This window comes from Aulostomus chinensis, chromosome 22 (genome assembly GCF_037954235.1).
Source record: "Aulostomus chinensis isolate RoL2024-O1b breed Wild chromosome 22, RoL_Achi_v1.0, whole genome shotgun sequence".
NCBI lineage: Eukaryota > Metazoa > Chordata > Actinopteri > Syngnathiformes > Aulostomidae > Aulostomus > Aulostomus chinensis.
Genome location: NC_141341.1, coordinates 12,285,416 through 12,306,546, shown reverse-complemented (window position 1 = coordinate 12,306,546; position 21,131 = coordinate 12,285,416). Strand labels below are relative to the sequence as shown.

At 42.3% G+C, this 21,131-nt stretch overlaps 1 protein-coding gene across 1 annotated transcript; it reads right to left on the bottom strand.

Annotated features, from left to right (window-relative positions):
* Window positions 1-1,168: 1,168 nt before the first annotated feature.
* On the bottom strand, window positions 1,169-21,103 carry kiaa0319l (KIAA0319-like ortholog). Its single transcript, XM_086192696.1, has 25 exons — window positions 20,870-21,103; window positions 19,069-19,536; window positions 17,663-17,837; window positions 16,697-16,798; window positions 14,531-14,799; window positions 13,970-14,047; window positions 13,346-13,598; window positions 11,936-12,031; window positions 11,385-11,482; window positions 11,197-11,284; window positions 10,009-10,101; window positions 9,786-9,918; window positions 9,342-9,447; window positions 9,108-9,230; window positions 8,906-9,029; window positions 8,498-8,630; window positions 7,829-7,977; window positions 6,108-6,259; window positions 5,822-5,960; window positions 5,299-5,458; window positions 4,999-5,141; window positions 4,575-4,697; window positions 4,360-4,450; window positions 4,169-4,260; window positions 1,169-4,074 (listed from the first exon to the last, which is right to left on the bottom strand). Exons 4-25 carry the CDS (start codon window positions 16,785-16,787, stop codon window positions 3,878-3,880), a joined length of 2,931 nt encoding a protein of 976 aa, XP_086048822.1. The 5' UTR covers window positions 16,788-16,798; window positions 17,663-17,837; window positions 19,069-19,536; window positions 20,870-21,103; the 3' UTR covers window positions 1,169-3,877.
* Window positions 21,104-21,131: the final 28 nt, after the last annotated feature.

Below are 21,131 nucleotides of genomic sequence, written 5' to 3'. Positions count from 1 at the left end.
AAGTCCCCCTCTCCTAAACAAATGTATTTTTCTGTGCGGATGTTTGAGTTTCACAGTGTGGAAGGAGTTTGACAACACTTTTCACTTACATGGTTTAAATTAGCATTGCCCAAAGTTGGGCCTGTGGGCCAAAACTTGGCCGGCCAGATGGTGCGGTTTGTCCTTCAGATGTGAAAAAAATGATACTAATAAAAACAAGAGACCAAAATAATAGGGGGGGGGGGGGGGTCATTATCAAAATATACAGTAAATTGATTGATTGATCATTGTTGATGCTTTTTACTGTACTGAGTTAAGAATGCAATTTAAATATGAATAATTATTAATTCACACTAATTTAACAGTTCTTATTTCAGCTGTCAATTATTACATTGATGGCCTTGAGACACACACACACATATATATATATATAGAGAGAGAGAGAGAGATTTATAGATGCATAAATGCAATCTATTTCTGATATGTCACTGAATACTTTGTACCCTGGCATGTATTAAACCTTCCCCACCTCAGAGTGAACGACAGGAAATGTTGACCGCTTCCTCCATCAGAAGATTCCCAGTAACTGTGTTGTGGGCTCCATTATGTGTGTGTGTGTGTGTGTGTGTGTGTTCATGGGGCAGTAAAAGAATCATTGGGTTAATGGGCTTATAAAGGTCAAGATGATAGAGATGATTATTCATATCAGGTTTAGTGCAACTGTACAGTGTCTGTTTGGATTTAATGCACATTGATGTGAAATATCCTCACTGTAGAAAATGTTGTAAATCTGCGGTGACGTCACTCATGTTTCTTTGGATCAGGATGTGACAACGGTAGTTACATGTCAGTCACAAAATTCACTTTGTCCTTTAGCAGATGTTTTCAACGTGGGGATTGAGGACCCTCGCAGGTCCTTGACGGTCTTCCTGGGGGTCCTCCATACAATGAGAGAGTTAAATGTTGCACTTATTTGACAGGGTGAACTCTAACACATAATCACTGCTCTCCTTTATATATAAAGCTTTATTACATAGAAATCTAGTTTTCTTGTTTCGGGAAAAAGTCACTAATTTTTCTTGTCACTTTCTCCTTTTTTATATGTCAGTTCCTTGGGAATTGTCAGATAACGGCTTGCTTACTTGGTCATGACATTTCCTGGTGATATTGAATTAAATCAAGTTGGAAACAACTAACAAAGGTGACTTGTAAAAGAATTACGAAGGAACTGACAAAAACACTTGATGTCAACGTCAACCAAAATAGCAATTTTGATAAGAATCCCTAAAAATGAGCAAAATCTCTTCCAATGAGGTTCCACAGCTTGCATACAGTGGATTTGGAAATCCGGAGCACGAGGTTTAAGAACCCGTACTGAAGCAAACCCCAGCATCTTTTGACTCCATGCTGGACCGTATTTGCATCAACGTCATTGACATCAGGCTCTATTGAAGAGGACTTGAAACTAGACACCATAGACTTGTGTGGAATATGTAGGAGAGGCAAACACAAATGGTGGAAATAAAAGGAATTACACATTTCAAGACAAGCTACAGGAAATCAATCTTCTATGTAAAAGTTGCAAGAAATATCTTTCCAAAAAAAAAAAAAACAAGAACCAAACATAACATTTTATTTGAATCCCCAAGATTATCCACGTTGCATGAGTTGTGGTCATACAGAACTAAGGAATAATCCATCTTTCAACATTATTCAGAACATCTGAAATGAAACTCCCTTCACTTATTCCCCTTCTCTCCGGCGGCCTTCACAGTGGACTCCCGAAAAGTCGTGGTCAATTTTCTCTTCTATGATTCCGAGATGGCAAGTCTTGTATGTGAAACAGAGAAATGTTGATATTTGTTTTGTCAAATTGACCTTGAGAGGGGTACAGAGAGACAGATTTAATAATTTGAAAGTTGTTAATTCGTCATAAAATCTAGATATCCCCCCCTCCCCCACCCGATGTGCAAAGATTACGGGAAGATGATGACACTCTTTCCAACTTTTCAAAAGATTTCATTTGTTGGCACTTAGGTGTGCTTGATTTCACTTTGCCTCACACACGTTAGCAAATACAGCCAGATAAATTCAGCACATCTGAATGAAACATTTACCAAAACAAAACAAAAAAAAGACAAAAAGCAAAAAATACAAACCTGATGTGTGCAAGATACCAAAACTAGTGCAGCAGAATTGACATCAGCATGAGATGATTTGACTGTAAGACATTTCTTTTTGTTGCAAAAGTTTCAAATGATTGCTTATTTCACACAGAGTACGAGTTGAAATGAATCAATGGTGTACCCTTTCAACATTCAACAAAGAAAAAGTGACTCAAAATGTGGAAATCCACTCACAGGCTCATCAGTTTCACATTCCGCATGCAAAGCGAGCACATTGCAAGACGTTACAGGGGAGAGTGATTTGGTTCAAGCCTCCCTCGGCGTGGCGCGGTCAGCCTTGACATTACTGATCAACACTGAAGAAAGAAAGCGATGCAGCTAGGAACGTCTGTCTTTCTAAACTGTTTTAAGAGATTGTGTGCAGATGTATCCATGGCAACCATACCTCAGATTCTGCACTTATCCAGTAAGTGGGAAGACTTTTTTTGTGTGTGGAAACATTAATGGTGTTAAATTGTCTGTCTCGTAACAGATGTGCTAATATTTTATGTGCTAAACTGAATATTTACCACTTAAAAAAAAGGAATCGTAAATGTGCTTATCTGAAAAAGCTGAAATTGCAACAATAATGTACAAAAACTACTTCACAAACCTTTTCCACTTACAAAATCCTTCGTTTCTTCAAGTAAGGTGAACTCACAGAACTGGCGAGAGGGAAAATGAGTCTGAGGCTGACGAGAAATCAAAGTGCATCTAATCACAGTCTAAAGGTGTTTGTTAAAAAAACCAAACAAGAACTAGGTCGTTTTCATGATTATTGAGGTGTGCGAGGAAGCTGAGTCCATTTCATTCTATTCATCTGTCTCCCCATCAATGGTGTGCAGTCCAGTGTGTTTTTCCAGAATAAAAAGCAGCATTTTGGCTCTGTGTGTCTGATAAACATCTCAACGCAGGTTAATAACACACATAAATACAAACAGAAAAAACGTAAGAAATGCTCTGAGGAAACAACATTTGGCGCAGCAGCCAGAAAACACCCCCTTGCCAGTCTCACATACACACAAATGCGCGCACACACACACACACACACACACACATACACCGTACAAACATGCAGGTGATCTCCAGCCCACCAATAGGTCATGCACATTTGTTGTTGGAGTTGGTCCATTGCTGTAGGTTGCTCTATTTTGGTTTTTCCTTCCAATAAGTCAGCACTGTCAGCGACCGGCTGAACCATCAGAGCCGAGTAGACCATCAGTGTTGTCGTGGCAGTGTTTGGTAGCATCAGTTTAACCTGGAAGAATGTGAAAGAGTGTGTGCGTACATGCGTGTCTACTAGAAGCGAGGTGTGAGCGTGGGCTTGCTGGTTTTCGTGTCGTTGGAGCAGTCAAGTCTTCTCTCCCACAGTCTCTAACCAACATGTGCATCAGTGAGAGGGGTAACAGTACATTCTTCAGGTCTCTGTGTTCGATGTTTGTGTGTGTGTGTGTGTGTGTGTGTGTGTGTGTGTGGGGGGGTCCTCGATTGGCTCAGCGTGCGAGCAGGGGAAATTCAGTAATAGTGGTGTTTTTTCTGTGACGGTGGGACAACATGTCTCCAGCATGTTCTCCTCTCCTTCAATCCAGCTAACACAAAGTCATGGATAAGAGGCATGAGGTTTTTGTGTTGAACAACAAGAGAAGAGGGAAGAGTGAGGAGCACAAGTGTGTGTGTGTATGTGTGTGTGTGTGGGGGGGGGGGAGCAGTGAGCTCCCCCTCCTCCTCTCTTGCTATAGCAACTCCTCTCTGTGCTTCTTTGCCCTGGCTGGACCCTGGCCGTTTCTGAGGGCGCCGTTTTGCGGTCGCAGTAGGTGCCCGCGCTCCTGCTCCGTCCACGGGACCCCACCGTGACCTTCGTCGCTGTCCAGGTCAGAGTCTGAGTGCATGAGGGCAGAGGAGGTGGGAGCTGGGACTGGCTTGATACGGCCTGAGAAAACATGAAACAATGAATGATGTCAAAATGATTGCAAGATGATGTAAAGCACTGTTGACGTGGTAGGTGTGATATTTGTGTATCTTACCAGCTCGGGGTGGCTGGAGCTCCAGACTGTCCTGCTCGTCAGCTTCCAGTATTTTATAACGGCTTTTGCTTCTGCGCACTTTGCTCTTACGTCTACCAGGGAAAATCCAAGAGTTATGGAAAAGCTTTAAATGTTCAAATACATTTAGTTCTAATCATAATACTGTGCCATGTCTTCGAAACTGCTCTCACCTGTTGCAGCAACACACCATGCACCAGACAACAGTTGCCATAGCTACCACAATCATAAAGGAGGCTATAGTCACATAGAGGACGCTCCATTCTGAAAATACAAATATTTGTCAGGCCCAAATGAGATGAGGAGCTCTGTCTGCAGCTGACATCTTCAGAGTAACACTGACTCACTCCTTGATGAAAACATTTCATTAAGATCCGGTTCATCTTACCACAGTTGCTCTCTGCGTCTCCAAGCTGAGCACGGATGAAGTTCTCCATCCAGAAAGGGTGACAGACGCAGCGGCGTGTAAACGCGTCACAGTCGCCATGACCGGAGCAGTTCAGCTGGCAGACTGAGAACAGAGAGCAGCTTTAGTGGATATGAACGTTCTACAAGAAGAAAAGGTTATATTATATAAGACAAAATGGATTTAGTTACTATTCAGAGGAAATGAACCTGTGAGACACAGACCCAGTGGATCTGATCAACAAGCAGAGAGAAAGAGACAGAATGTGGTAGCGCTGCAGCTGCTTCGTGTCACAAGTATTGAAGTGCTGCTACAGGAGGAGGAAAGCCTCGCTGACGCTAGCTTGTTCAGGCTAAGATGAGCCCTTTCTAAGTACATAAGTCAGCTCTGGTCATGCAGTACTCACTGACTGTATCCACCCGCCGTGCCTTGTAAATGAGAAAGTCATTCTTCTGTTTGCGCAGTTTGTTGCGTAGTCCGAGCGCAACACTGTGGCCGGACAGAGGAGGGCGCCCCGGACCACCTGACACCAGGAAGACCAATCGAGTACTGAGGACAACAGAAAAAGGGGAAAATGCTTTTTGATTATTTTTTTTTAACACAACACCACATTGGTGTACTGCAGAAGAAAAAAATATCAATATATATTTTCATTCAGTGGATTTAAGTCTTAAAGAAAGTTTAAGTGGTGTAGACAAAAACACACCTGTGCTCATTAAACGCACTGATCTCTCGCACGATGATGTCACTGTCCAGCACACCCAGTAACACCCCAACCTGGCGCAGCAGCATGTCACGTTGACGGTTGGAGACCTGGGATACAGAGACCTCCAACACCAGCTCCACCAGGTCATGTTCCCATATATCTGACGGGGACATTGAAACACAGTTAGAGAAGGTGGGTGGACGGGAGAAGAGTGGGAACGGACCAGAGGAAAACAGGATGACTGCAGGATCCATCTGACACTCCGAAATCTGGGAAAGCTGCCAGAGTAGCAAGTGACGGATTAGTTTCTGGCTGAGTGTGTGTCTGTGCACCGTATGTTGGACCACTGTCCTGTGCGACCGTCTGCTGCTTGTTACTGGGGGCTCAATGTTGTGTGGAGACCATTTGTATGCATGAACTTGCTCAAAGTGAAAATATACAAGCTGTGGTACAAACTCAGTACACACTGCAATTCGATCACTGCCTGCTTCAGTTAGCAGAACACAAAAATCTGTTTGTGTACCTGGTTTAACCTCCACTGTGCCTCTGTCGGAGCTGGTTTGTCCTTTACTGTCAGTCACAGTCAGGGTGAAGCTGTACTTCCCCTCCACCAGGTTTCCCAGAAACAGCACTGCCTGGTGGTCAGAGTTATTTAGCACATCCTGTTGGTGTTAAAAAAAGAAGATGTCAACATGTATATATTTAACAGTTTATGTGCCCTGAGACTCGGGCTCATATGAGTTTGAAAAGAGCACATGTATTTTTTAATCTCAGTCGTTTGTCACGGCAGGTGTGAGAGGCGGTCTCACCCCAGCGGCAGGGCTGCTGTCATCTCTGGTCCACATGTAGCTGACTCCACCTTTGTCATCAGTGGAGCGAGATCCATCCAGGGTGGCGGTCCTGACAGGCAGAGAGACAGGGGGACTCGAGACCACATGAGCCACCGGTGGCTGGTCCAGTTCTGGTGGAGAGCATTTAAGAAGTTCAGATACGTCTACACCAGGGGTCTTCAACCTTCACTCTCAAAACAGCCTTTCTGCACTCCTTCTCGGCAAAAAAAAAAAAAAAAAATCAGTCTGGAGCCAAAAAATATATTTGAGAGATTAATATACTTGAATAAAGTTTCAGCAATAGCTGCCCATTTGTCTACTGTGCAGTGGTCTATTAATTCTTATTATGTACTTGAACTTTGCATACTTAAATGTTTAGTTGCCTTCTTTTTCATTCCTTGGAAAACTTGTTCCTTACATTTAAAATAAACATGGTAAATGCATGCTTTCATATTGATCCACAGGTTTTAGTTGTTAGAATTCAGATTCTGACAATCCCATTACATTTTTAGATCATTTTCTGTTTCAACTGCTGAAATCAACAAGAGATGTGAGCGAAAACCTATTTTAACCAGCTAAAGAAAAATATTATGAAAACTCTGCGTTGATTTTAAAAAGACATTCCAATGGCAGGTCATGATTATGGGGTAGGAACTGAAAATAAAGGGGCTAAAGAGTCCAAATTCTGAGATATCTTTAAACCTTGTCTTTCATACTTGAATTTATTCCATCATAATTAATTTTTCTTATCTTAATTACAAAATTTTATCCCATGAAGATGACTTTTTAACATAACTATGACTTATTGCTGCAAAATTATGATTTCATTTTCTTAACTATCTCAGTTTTGTTTTCAAATTCTGAGAATAGATGCTCTGATATTTTTATTGAAGGACTCCTTCATACTTCTTTCCCCGTCCGTGAATGGCTTTCCAGGTCTTACTATCTCACCAGCTGCAACAAAACTAGCAGCTGTAGTGGAGTTTGGAGACTTGATCCACCTCTTGAAAGTGCGCTTGCTCTGCTCAGCTTTCCACATCAGTTCTAAAATTGCTCTCTTTCTCTCCTCCCTAACCGGATACTTCTCTGCAAATGCTGTGTGTTTGTTCTGGAAATGTCTTTCAATGTTGCATTGTTTGTTGTTCGCAAATTTCTCGCTGCAGATAAGGTGTACTGGTAAGCCAGCAGCATTGGCTATGAAAGCAAACTCATCTGTCCACGCGGTATCAAATTCTCTGATTTCCTCTGCAAATTTTCTTTTTTTTTTTATTTGCACTCGCTAGCTTAGCTGGAGACTCACAATTAGCTCGCCACCTTCAGAGGAGAGGGCGCCAGACCTGAAATGCAGGCTGTGACGCATATTTAGGTGAAGAATTACTTCTTCTTTTTTAAATTCTGTGTGCTTTTTTACATTCAGGAAACACAGGAATCAATCCAGATCTAAATGATAATGTTAAAAATATTCTTAAAATTTATTTACATGTAAATTTTGTTGAAGCCACTGCACGGTTGCCAGACCCTGCCCTGGTCTACATCAAACACAAGGGAGGTGACTGAGAGAGAAGTATTTCACAGAGGGACAGGAGGCTCTACAACACATGACATGGGATGCCTCTCAAGTACATTCATAATACATGAAATCCCATCAGCCACTTGGCTAAATGGGGAGGAGGAGCCAACAAACTCCCATGAGCCCTCACCTTCTCTGACGATGACTGTGACTGTGTCGCTACTCTGCAGCTTCCGCTCATCTGTTACTGTCAGGGTGAACTCGTACGTGCCGACCTCGAGACCTGTCACCGTGGCAACGGCACTGTCTGCATTCTCTATTTTCACACCATCAGGACCCCTGGCAGAAGAGCAGATGTTCTTATTTATGATTGAATGCTTCTAGATTACATTTGCCAACTATTGATGTGTACACATAAACTTCTGTTTGGTGTGCTGGTCGTGAGGATGAATAATCAGCCTTTAAAAGTTTCACATTAGCTACTGTTGTGCTCTGCACGCTCATGCACAGCCATTAATGGTATAATCACTGGAAAGGTTTGGCGCAAAAGAATGTCATGTGATGCACAAGGAGAGACTGATGATGTATTCTGTTGTATTCTACTAAGAACAGCAGGTCTGTTTCACAGTGAAGTTTCTCTGCCTCCTTAAATCAGCTGTGGATTGAATTTGTTTGTGTAATTGCCAGCTCTATTGCATGCACATCGTCAGAGGTTTGTTTGATCTGGTTTAGAAATACTGCTGTCCTGTATCATCTCTGTTTGATGATGTGTTATTGTAATTCACACAAACAGTACTTTCTAATCGTTAAACCTTTGTTTCCTTTCAATCTCAGCTGGTGGTTATTTTGCAAAACTCACTTGGTTTGTTTCCAGTGGTAGGTGGCGATCTTCTGGTCATCTGTGCTCTTACTGCCATCCAGCGTAGTTCGATCAACGGGCAGTGTCAGCTCTTTCTCTGGTCCTGCGTCTGCCTCTGGGGGTTTATTATTTTCTGGAGCATGAAAAAAAAAAGAGAAATCAGGATGAGAATGAGCCATTAATAGAGGAAGATGGGGGGAAGATGGAAGGATACCCCCCCCCCCCGCCCGTCAGTGTAAGCCGACCAAGCATGTCCACAGATGAGCCATCTAAAAGGTTCAGATCAATATTGACGACTGACTAAATCAAATAAATAGAAGCCAATAAATGGGAACAATGTGCAATTCAATTTGCTGTAAACACATCATTGAACCATGAAGAGGTGTCATGTGACTTTGAGCTGTTTACCTGGCTGCACAATGACTGTGACGTGGGCCGTGTCCTGCTGTCCGGCTGAGTCGGTCACAGTCAGCTGGAAAGTGTAGTCTCCCTCCTGCATGGCTGACAGCTGCAAGATTGGCGTGCGCACACCCTGAGGAACACATTTTTTTTTTTGGATCAATAAATGTGTGAGAATCAGCAGCAACCTGAAAATCAAATGAAAGCTTACCTGCATCTCCACCACCTTGTCTTTGCTCTCGGGGCTGAGAGACCACTCATATGCCAGGGAGTCGTGGTCGTCTGTGCTCTCGCTGCCGTACAGAGTGATGGAGTTACGTGGCAAAGTGATGACCTGGATGATGAAACATGATCAACAAAAGGAGCAAATGTTTTGTTTGAAATGCATTTTGACAGTTTCTGCATATTTACAAAATAAAAAGTCTAACAGAATTAAAGTAGAGACCTGGTTAGGGCCAGCGTTGGCCACAGGCCGGTAGTCCTTAGCTTTGTTGACACACAAGGTGGCCTGTGTTGAGTTCGTTGCCCCATCTGAGTCTGTCACAGTCAAACTGGGAGAGAAAGATACATAAGACATAAATCAGGTAAAATACAGAACCCTGGGTAGCAAATTACTATGAATACATCAAATAACGTTAAAATAAACGGTGTTTGCAACGTTTAAATCATTTCTTTATTTCTAAAAGTAATATCTCTTCATATAGTCACGATTTTGGCTTTAGAAAAGAAGAGTCCCAGCACTCATGACTGTGGCAGCTAAAAGGTTTTGGAAAAATGCCTTCATGAGACTAACTTCTTGCCAGCTTTACTCAACCTTTAAAAATCACTCTGAAACCTTCAGATGTCTCAGATGCTGTCCATCTCTTTGAGGGGAGGCTTGAACGTTCACCTGAATGTGTAGTTCCCAGGCACCAAGCTGGTGAGGGTGAGGACGGCGGTGTCGGCAGAGACCTTCTCCTCCCTCAGGGGACCTTTGATCTCTTCCCAGTGCCACGCAACCACCTTGTCGTCATCGGTGCTCTCTGCAGGAGGCAGGAAAAGAAAAAGAAATTGAGAGATGGAAGACATCTTTAAATAGCTATTTCTCTTGAAGGTTTATAGGGGAAACTCACGACTGCCGTCTATCACTGTTGAGCTTGTAGGCAAGGAGATCTCTTGGAACTTTGGGGAAACGACAGCAACCGGGGGCTTGTTTACCCGTGGCTCTGTCAGGTGGAAAACAAGATATTAACATGCTTGGTGAGCTGTGCATCATTTGTTTGTGTCCGAGGGGGTATGAACAAGTAGTCGACTTGGAATAAGTCAGCTCTGTCTTCCAGCAATAAAGCTTTATTTAACCAACATGAGGCATCCCTGTGCATTGATTCCTGATAAACTTGTTGCTGCTAGTCGCACTGACCAAACACTTGCCTGACCTACTGAGCAGCTACCAGCAATCTTGATAAGCATTAGCATGTTTTGTAGTACACACTGTTAACACTCCACAGCCTAGGGACAAAATAACATTGACTCTTTAGACAAGGGCTTTGGCCCCCTGGTGGCTGTGAAGGTACTGCAGGTGGACAAAGATGTCAATTGGTAGAAAAAGGTGTTAATTTTCATTCATTAAGCATCAATGTGCATAATTCGGAAAGTCAGAGCTAACAAATGAAACCATAAGTGTAATTCCACATTTATCTGACCTACATAGGATCTGGAATATGTTATGTTTGCTCACTGGCAAGAAATAGTCCATGAGGCTGGAAAAACTCATTATGGTTGGGGAAGAGTTAAAAATATAAATGGAACATTTTTAATACAAAATTAACCTAAAGCGAATAACCTGTACATTTAACTGAATCTCAATCTTACAAACTATTCAAATGTTTGTCAACCCCTAAGTTTTTAAAGCGAAGGACTTTGGGGATTTTGGTCGGTCTATTTATTCACAGGGTCTTCTATCATATTACTTGTTAATTTGGCAGTGTAATGAGTCAGCATCAGCACTGACAAATAAATATTATAATATAATTATATGTATGATTTACAGTAGTTGCTGCCTGTATTGCTGCTGCAGCAACAAATATTATGTGATAGGACAGGAGGAGAAGTCGCAAAATTTTAATAATTACAACATGGAAGAAATGCTTGAGTAAACAGGAACAGGAGTCTTCACCACCACTGAATCGAAGACATAACAGGATATTTGCACAGCGCTGAAACTAAAGCCTGGATGAACCAACCAGCTACTTGAATTTCAGTGTCAGTTATTTTGTCCACTCGTAATATGACACAGAAATCAGATGAATGCGTGACCTCACCTGGTTTGACTGTGACATTGACGTAACCTTCCCCGTGGGCCCCCTCCCCATCCACTGTCACCTCAAACTCATAAAGACCAACAGTCAGCTGAGGGGAGATGAGACAATGAGACAGGCTGTTATCTACACACCAGTTCCACAATCACCACAACTTTATTTTTAGCAGAACATGAACCTGACAGCTGTACCTTGCTGAGTTTGAGAGTCTTACTGTGCTTCCCCTCCATTTCCCCGCTGTAATCTTTGGGATGTGTTATCAGACGCCAGTCAAATTTATAGTTTGTCCCTGCAAAGGAGCGGTGACATTGAGGGAATAAGTGCATGAAACAAAATGGCTCAGCCATTTAATTAAAAACCAAACAGATAAGGATCATTTCCAGATGAAAGAGGGATGATGGGATTAACAAAATGATGGCGTGCATTTCTCTTCTTAACTGTATAATCTTTTTCCAGTTTGGATTTGAAATTTTCTGGCAAGTGTTCAGAATGATGATGGGTGATGAACACTAAAAATATCAAATCATGCTGAAGGACAGTCAGATTGTCATAAAGGTTGTATGATTAATTTAGATATTCCCCGACTGATGACTCACTCGCTGTTCCATGGAGAAACATTAGAAAGTCAACCACCGCGTGTGATAAAACTGAATATGATCCCATTAAATAAGCAGTGTTCCAGGTTACCTTCACAACAACCCTAAAGGAAAGAGACCAATCTAATCTACTTCCTCAGTTTTACCTGGCGACGAAGGGACCACGAAGGCGTTGAGTTCAACTTCGCTGCGTGGAAGGGTGACCTCTACGCTCTCTCCTGCAGATACCACCAGCTCCTTCACTGCAGGGTTTAACACAGAAGAAGAGAAATGATGCCAAAAAAAAAAAAAAAAACAGCAAAGTTGACATGGCAACCAAAGGGCCGGTATTGTGAAAAGAATTCATCCACAGGCGAAAAACACCTCGTGGTCCATGTCTACATGTGGTGATTTACATAGTAGCAAGCAAAAAGGGGAGGTTTGAAATAAAAGTGGTGCTAATACTTCAAAACCATAAACTGCAATCATTACAGGTAAGGAAAACCAGCGTGAACTTTTTGTTTTCGGCACTTGGAAGCCACAGAGTAACCTGAGAATGCTTTTGAAGTCAGTGGGGCAAACTTGACAAATCAAGAAGACACGCATTTGTATTCATTTGGAGGCGTGTTTGTGTCCCCCTGCTGAATGTGCACAGCTTCATTAAAAGGAAATCTGGTTCTTTAGCTGCTAAGTAGCCGGCTGTGCTCCACAGCTGTTTTCTAACAGCAGTTTGGGTGCTGGGCAGGTAGAATAGGGTGACTTTATAAGGAAAAGAAGTATCCTCCGCTGTAGCTCAACAGATCCAAATGTGTAAAATTGTTTTTCCTTACATACGTTACAAATTTAAAAAATTTGATGTATACTGATGTCTTAATCTCTAACAGATTTTTGCATGTGAATGCGGAATCTTCAGGAGTGGCGCAACATTTTTTGGACCACAAGTGTTATGGTCTGAGTGGTGTTTTTGACCACAGGCTTTGATTTCCTGCAGTACTGCGTGGAGTGCATGTCAAGGAAAAAAAGAGAGAGACTGGACTGGTGGATCAGAGAGCACATTGGCTGATCATCTGAAAATTGTACAGCATTTTTAGTTTTGCTGTGTACAACAGTCCAGCCACAGAAGGATTTTCTCTGGAGGTATCTGTTACTTAACAGAACTGGTTTCATCCATTATGGCTTTCATTGTTCTATCTGTAGCTTAACAGTAAATGATAATGGTCCATCTGGGAGGTGAGACTGACCATACGAGTTATTCCTGTTTGGAGAAGCTCCGCATATCTCAGCACATTCCAGCAGCTTACACTCATGCGGCTTTACACCCACAGCTCAAGCTGCTTTCATCTGGGAAAAATTACATCGGAGCAGTCTGCCATAACGCCTGGCCAATACAATACATCTGAGCGTTCGACAAGGCAGTAAAAAGAAAGAAGTGTAAAGTTCAGCTCAGCCTTTTTGTGCTGCTAGCTGAGTCTGAACAACTGTGTTGGACTAGACAGTGGTTCACAATTAGTAGAAGAAGAGCACACGTGTAAGTGAAGCAGCTGGATAAAATACGGCTTCAGATATTCTTCCCTTACCAGCCGGTGCTGGAGTTGTGACGACGGTGCCTGCAGTCATTGTGGATGTGCTGACATCACTGCTATTGGACAACGCAGCAGCAGGAGCGGCAGCAGCATCAATGGTGGCGTCAGCGGTTACGTTCTGCTGCGAGGGAGCAGTGTCAGCACTCCCATTAGTTGACTGACTGATGTTCTCTTGGGCTGCTGGAGGAACAGCAACGGTGCTGGCTACTGCAGGTGTTGGGTGAGCTTTGTCAGGTTTGGGGTTGTCCTGCAAGGACGGTAACAAACTGTCAGTTCGAATGATTCTTGGGAAACTGAAGATATTCTGATGTTGCTTTGCTGTTTTCATCAACTTTTTCTAATGAGAGACTTCAAAATGAAAATTAAAGGAAAAAAATAACACCGAGGGAACTCTGCCCACACACACACACATTCATAAACACACAAACACACTCCAACCAACCAACCTTTCACTGCAATAAACGGAGTGGAAATGATTGATGAAAGGATGATAAAGAATGAAATGCAGGCCCCTTCAACTCGTGGTTTGTCCATATATCTGAATGTGACAAATCCACATCTGCAACAAGCTACCGAAGAAAACTAGAATCTAAAATTTGAAATGAACCGTGTGGTTACCGTGCTGGTAAGCTGTCCTGTGTGCAGCCCATGGCCTCCTACATAACGAGCCCTCCTGCGTCTTACCATGGTGGGACCCTCAAAAAGAACATGGCAAATATTTTATCACATTTTGAATAAGTGAATCTGTCTCTGCAGCATGTATTGAGATTATTTGCTTTAATTAGTAATACACCTATCCAGCATTTTGTCCATTCTGTTGCTATGTCAGGGTTGTACTGCTATACTGCTACTGATTCCAGTTCAGAGATCACTGCTCCTTCTTCAAATTTGAAATCTTTAAACCACAGTGTGCCGATTGTTTTAATGTGATGGATGCTGTTAACACCGAGCCAGCAGCCTGCTGTGCCTCGATAACGGAAATGCTGAGTTTATTGTGCAACAGTTAAAATGCTCATAAAGACACGCATCATCTCTGCGCACCCCTTGCTTTAACCAGAAAACCTCAAAGAAGCCTCCAAACTAGAGAAACTCAACACAGGCAGTTTTTGGGTTTTCAGTCTAATTTAATTTTGCTACCCTAGTCAAGTCAACCATCCTGGTCAGCCAGCTGCTTCATACCTTGGCAAGCAGCTGAAGGAGCCCGAGGGATTCCTGGTGAGGCTGGGGCAGAGAGGTGATGGGGCAGCTGTTCTTGAGGGTGCAACTGAGAAGCACGCATCGCCCGCCAAGACTCCACACAGCGCTGCAGCGCGGCTTCAAGCAGCAGGACTCCCAACATGTGGCTCCACCTCTCCCATCCGCCAGGGGGTACCAACCCATGCTGATGATGCTGCTCCAGTGGATCCCCAACACCCCACCAGTCACCCGGCAGAGGTCTGCAGACACACCTGGAGGATAGAAGAAAGAGGACATGGATGGATGGACACAGCCGTCATCTGATTGTTTTTCTAAGAAGCAGTGTCACAGAACATTAGGATAGTTACAATTTTGGATATTTGCCTGATCATTATGCAAAATTCTGTCAACAGTAAATGAGTTAGAGGGGTCACAGGGACCTTGACCGCCAAAATATAAACAATCACCCTTCTGGCCATGGCAGTTAAGGGGAAAATGGCACCCACACTGAATTCTGCTCACAGTTAGAGGGACTTCTCACAAACGAGACTTTGAAAGCGGAACATTTCTCAGAAAAGTCGACACGCAGCTGTAGTTTGAGCAGTCAGCCAAGTCAGCAAGAAAGAGGAAATGAGGCTTTTCCCTGAAAAACACTGATTAAAACCCAAAGCACATTAAGCACAAAACTCAGTATGACTGGTCTTATTCAAGCACCAATAGGTTCAACTTAATTCATCAACTGTCTTAGATTGAAAATGTGTAGCCAGATTCAAACAAACCGTTCGAGACCTCAGACCAGAGCAGAAAAATACAGGAAGCTCCACAAAATAAAAGCCCTGGGCAAAGAAGAAGAGCTAAATCTCTGTGTGACATGAAAACTACATTGATGATGAAAAACTTGGCTTAATTTTTATTTTAGTCCTCAGTGTTCAACCCAAGACAAGAACCACAGAAGGGATAACTTAAACAATCAAGAATGCTTCGTTCATTTTCATTTCCTCATCACTGCCCCATAAACCAACACAATTTTTTTCCCACATCGAAAAACTTGAGGTTGTACTTAATCTCATATATTTCCCCAATGCATTTATAGCAAAAAAAAAAGTCTTGCTGACACATTCAACAACCTTTTAAAGCATGCACCTTATGCATTAACAAGCTGACGATAAATACTGAAAATAATTGTTAACGTAGAACATTAGATTGTTATTGGTGACGGTTACTAGTCTGTAAAAACTCAAAGAACATTTATCTTCTACGACTGCCAGTGCTTACATCTTGTGTTACTTCCATTGCTCTTTTTATAAATGTCAACATGGGCCATACCAGTTGAATGTGTTCAGTATGAACTTGCAGCAGTGGTAAATGTGTAGTTTGAACCATCAGCCTATTTGATAAAGCTGGTAAGACTGTAGGAGAGTGAACAGCAAACAGTTTGGCTGACAATGGGGAGATAAAGCCAGGAAAACATCTATTGCAGAGACAGTTATTCAGAATTCACCTGCACTGAATAGCTACAGTGGAAAAAAAAGATGACAAGAAATTTCATCAAAAAGGGGGTTTGACTTTATAATGTTGAATATGTATACCTAAGTAACATTGTCTAGTTTAGACGGAGATTGCCGCACCTTCAGCAGAGTTATAACAACAGTCTCCTAAGTTGCCATAGCAACGATAGAGTCAGGTAACTCAGGTCTGAAATAACAAGTCTTTTCCCACAAAAGTTTGTTTGAGAAAGGACCCTTCGGCCTCTGTTTAGTCACACCACCCTTGTCCACTCTTCATCTGCCCCCCGCCCCTCAACACACACACATCCACAATGTCTACTCACAGAGCCTCCATTGTTCTGTTCCACATTGTAACTCACTGAGCAGAGCTGCATCAGAACGGCAGCACATTCGCACAGCAGGGGTGCCAGCAGTCCTCCATCTCTCTGCCTCCGATCAGATTAGGAGGAGAGTAAACACTAACTAATAACCGACAAGGCTGGAGAACCACCCAGAGTAATCAAAGGCTTGTGAACCCACAGCACAGATGAACACACATGGATTAGCATGCAGGTGCAGGTGCAGGTGCAGGTGCAGGTGCAGGTGCGAGTTTTCCCATCAGTTCTCGGTCAATAAATGTATTTTGATCTGTTGAGTTTAGTTGTCAATTGGCTTATTTTACCTGTGGGAGGGGCCAAGAACCAGAAGTAGGTCAGCGGTAGAAGGAGGTGGGGTAAGCGCCAGATGAGCAGCTTGTGGTGTGCATAAGACATTGTCCAAAAACCTAGAGACAAGAAGTACTTGAATATCATTTAGATTCACTGGACAGAAATCTAATATAAAACCAAGTAAACAGATGAGAACATTGCAAAGGTGCGCTATAAGTAATGATCACACGCCAGTGCCGCTAAAGTTTACATCATCAAAGTTGGATTCATCGTGTGGAGAGCATGAACAAACAGGATGGTAATCTACTGAATAGAGATTAAGAAATTATACTTTCAGGGTGCGTTCAGACCAAATATGGCACCTAAAACACAGGTTTTCTCACTGCATTTTAGTTGTGGAGGTTGGGGTGGCAGTGGTGCCAATGCTCAGAAAAGTTTAACTAAAGTCGACTTCCAACCAAACGCTACCTGACATCACATGGTCAATCACGTAAACCAAAGACCAAACCAGCAGGCATTTGAAAAGAAGCATGGATTAACATGTTGCATTTTAGCATCTTGCCGTTTCATCAGCAACAGAGAACATAGAAAAGAGACTGAGCACCACCGCAACGTCCTTTCCTGAGCTTAACAACCCTGTCCTCAGAGAGCACAAAGATTAATTGGTGTGGTTTAGTAGCACTATCCAAATTGGGATTACAGTTCACAAAATACGCAACTAGGCTACATGTTACACACCTACAACGTTTCACAAGTGTCGCATCGCCGATTTGGTCTGAAAACTACTGCAGTGTTGGACCAAGTCACGCCGCTAGCATTATCCCTGAAACATTCAGAATTGATAATGCTGAGTGTATTAGACTTAGCAGCTTTGGCTGCCACATCACAAAAAATATAAGCTGTAGAGCCTCGTGCAACTGCCAAGAGTAACTAAACACACCTATTCAACAAGCTGAACCTGCAGGACACGCCATGTTTACCTTTCTCCCGTTCAGGTGGTGGAAGAAGGAGACGTGGGTGAGAGGAGGAGTATGGAGTTAAGTTGGCAACAAGGTGTTGCGAGGTGATGGGTGAAGACAGGTCAACACCAGCACTCTGTAGAAGGGATCCAACATGGCCGTCACTGGGATCCTCAGCTCAGTTGCTTAAACAACACTAGAGACAAGAGGACAGACAGACATGAGAACCTGATATGTTAATTGACACCTACAAGTTGTCCTTGTTAAGGGATCAGCAGCCACACCAGCCTGCCCTGACTTCTTGGTGTGATACAATATGAGTATTTATTTAAGTAAATAAATATTTACCAAAAGAGATTTTTCCAGGTGGATCTTAACTAAACCACATATCCTCTCATATTCAGGTATTTGTGAGGTAAATTTCCATGACTTTTCTGGAAATTGTAACACACAAAAATGTTTTCTGTTTCAGTGAACAAGCAGAACTAGGTTAACTCACCCTGCCAAAAAAAACACCAATAATGGTGATCATCTTTAGGACGACCCAGAATCCCTTGACCACCGATGTTTACACAAATAAGTGAAGAGACAAGGAGCAGGCAACAACATATGACACGCGCCACGCTTTTAGCCAGAGGCACAGCTCAACACATTATGCAATGCATCCCAGTTTAACTATGCCTCAGCTGTCAATCACTACGATCCATCTGACAGATTATCTGTTTAATTAGGAACATGAAAATCAGAATATTACTGATTTCTTTCCTGTACAGCAGTTCTGTGATATTACAACTGTATTTTCAGATGAAAAGAGCTCTCGTCTCATCATCCTCCATGCTACTGTTTTGTTTGGTTTGTCCTCTGGGAGTGGGACAATCAGCAAGTCACTCTGGGTACATTAAGAAAAGGGTCAGACACGGGTCAGCGCTGAGTGGTGAACATGAAGGTGTGTGAGTGTTTGAGCCCAAAACATCCTAAATTAAAATTCATGATGGATAGAAAAAAGAAGCAACTTTCTGAGTGAATTAATGCCACACACAAGTCTGTTAGTCTAGAGAGCAGTTGCAGCTCAGTCACGATGAGATGTGAGATGCATGCGGAAGCCATATTGTCGTCGTCCCCCTCTAAAATTTTCATGCAGGCTCTTGCAGCAGAGGGGAAAAAGCGGGGGAGGGCGTGAACATCATGGGTCCTGACTGTGTTCAAGACGTCAGCAGACCTTCCTCATTACAACTCCAAGAGATGCAATTGTTTCCATGATGGAAAATAATCCTTTAAAAAGTGAACGTACATAAATCCCACAATTATATGAAAATTATTCTGAGAAAGAATCTATTTATACACAAACACTTCCCGTGAACTGTCAGGTAGGTACACCGTATTCCTATGTATGTACGTCTCTTAGATGATGACAAGCTAACACAAACCTGCTTTATGGCTTGGCTCCATATGTAAATCTTCTTTCCACACTTCTTTCTTTGCACAAAAATCAGTTCCAGCAGCCTCTGGCATGTAAGCCTCCAAATCAGGGGAAAAAAACCAGGAGCTCCAGGTAAAAATAATCCAGACAAAAAAAAGTGAGCGTTTCAGTCACGTTTTTTCCTCCTTGCTGAAGTCACAAATGCTGTGCAGCAAACACCCCTGAGGCTGGCGGTGACTTTGAACGCGTGGTCACCTGGGCTGATGACAGCTGGGCCATTATAAACCGTTCAACAGATTCCTTCCCCTGAGAAGTTGCTGAAGAACAATGATCCCTGTGACCATGAAACCCCCCTCCATCTAGGAGAACAAGTTCTGCCTCTTTCTGCCAATTTCTTCCACCTCTTCCTCTCTCTGCTGCAGAATAGCACTCTGGGCAGCGTTGTATTGGCCTCTGGGCAGATGGCGTTTTCTCTCTGATGTGAAAACAACCACAACAAAACAAAAATTCAGTTTCTTCAGAACCGTAAAGAGAGGGAATAGGTTGTTTGTACACTCTCTAAAAATGGATCCTTGATGAATTCAGAAAATAATGATAAAAAATTGTCAGAGGAATCTGACTTCGACATCTCTTTCTAATCCTAAATCAGCAAAACCACAAACTCAGACATATGGAATAGCACAAGTATATTTAAAAAAATAAACACAAACATCTAGATGTAAGCTATGAGTTTAAAGTGTAGAGGGAATGCAACCATAACAGTCCATAGCCCAAAGACTCTTCATTTTCTCTCATAAATTACAAAAAATATTTATTTTGTTGTCTGGAACCAGCAAATGTTTCACAGTCTTGCTGGACAATTCATTTTCTTTCAATTGATTTTGTGATAGCTCTTAACATTTAAAAGTGCTTAACAATCAAACAAAATTCTGATATCATGTACATAAATAATTATAAATACAAAAATAGCACATAGCTTTTTTTTTCATCCATGGCCCGTCTTAACACTGATTATGGTAATTGAATGTGTTCACATTATGTTCATGTATTCTCACATTTAGCCTCAGTAATACATATTTGAGCTGTAAATTTGCACAAGGTTTATCTCGATTTATAATTCAAGAAAACGAATATTTTCATCACACCAGGCTGACATGAATCCTTGAAGCTTTACTAATGCAAATTGTTAATAAGGGTAAACATTACGCATGCATCAGTAGACTCCGTCCAAGCTCTTGCAATAGTTTCTGACTTTTCCCAAAAAGTACTTACGGAAAAGGTCCTGGGTAAGTCACTGATGCAATCAGGTAAACACTAAGTGTTATCTTTGCTCTGCAGTGTTTCTTACTGATTAAAGTGCACGACTGACGCAGCATGAATGAAATGCTGTCAGTACACCGAGATAATATCTCGAAGACATTTTATCCAAAATGGTGGGCTCTAGCGTGATAGTTGATAATAACATAAGGATTTGATGAAGACGGGATGACTCGAGCCCCCAGACTGTTCAATAAAGGCCTAAATTATCACACTATTACAATCGGTGGCTTTAGTAACATGACATTTCCTATCTATTAGATCCCGTTATTAAGAGGTCACTAATATTCCGGTGTTGGTAGCATTAGAGCGGAATATCATCCGGTAATTCACCTGTATAATCCGAGATCACCCTTCTTGTTAAAGGCACCTTGAAGCTAACAACTGCTTGCATGTCTTTCACTACAAGCTACGGCAACAAACCAAGGATTGCTCGTGCATTTTAACGGTAACTATCACGACACAAGGAATAAAAGTGGAACTAGACTCACATGCACGGGAGCCACCACGGTTGTTTTTCTTTTCTTTTCTTTTTTTTTAGCGTCGCTGCTCTGCGTCTTGTCGTTGTCCCCTGTACCGAATTGGGTCAGTATCCCTCTCGCTGTTACAGCTGATGTGCCTCAGCGATTGCCATCAAGCCAATGAGCCAATCAAAATATACATATTTCCGGTGGCTGGATTTTCAAAATATTTCAAAATAAAGTACGATTTACTTACTTTCGGTTTTGAGTGGTAATAGCACAATAATGCTTA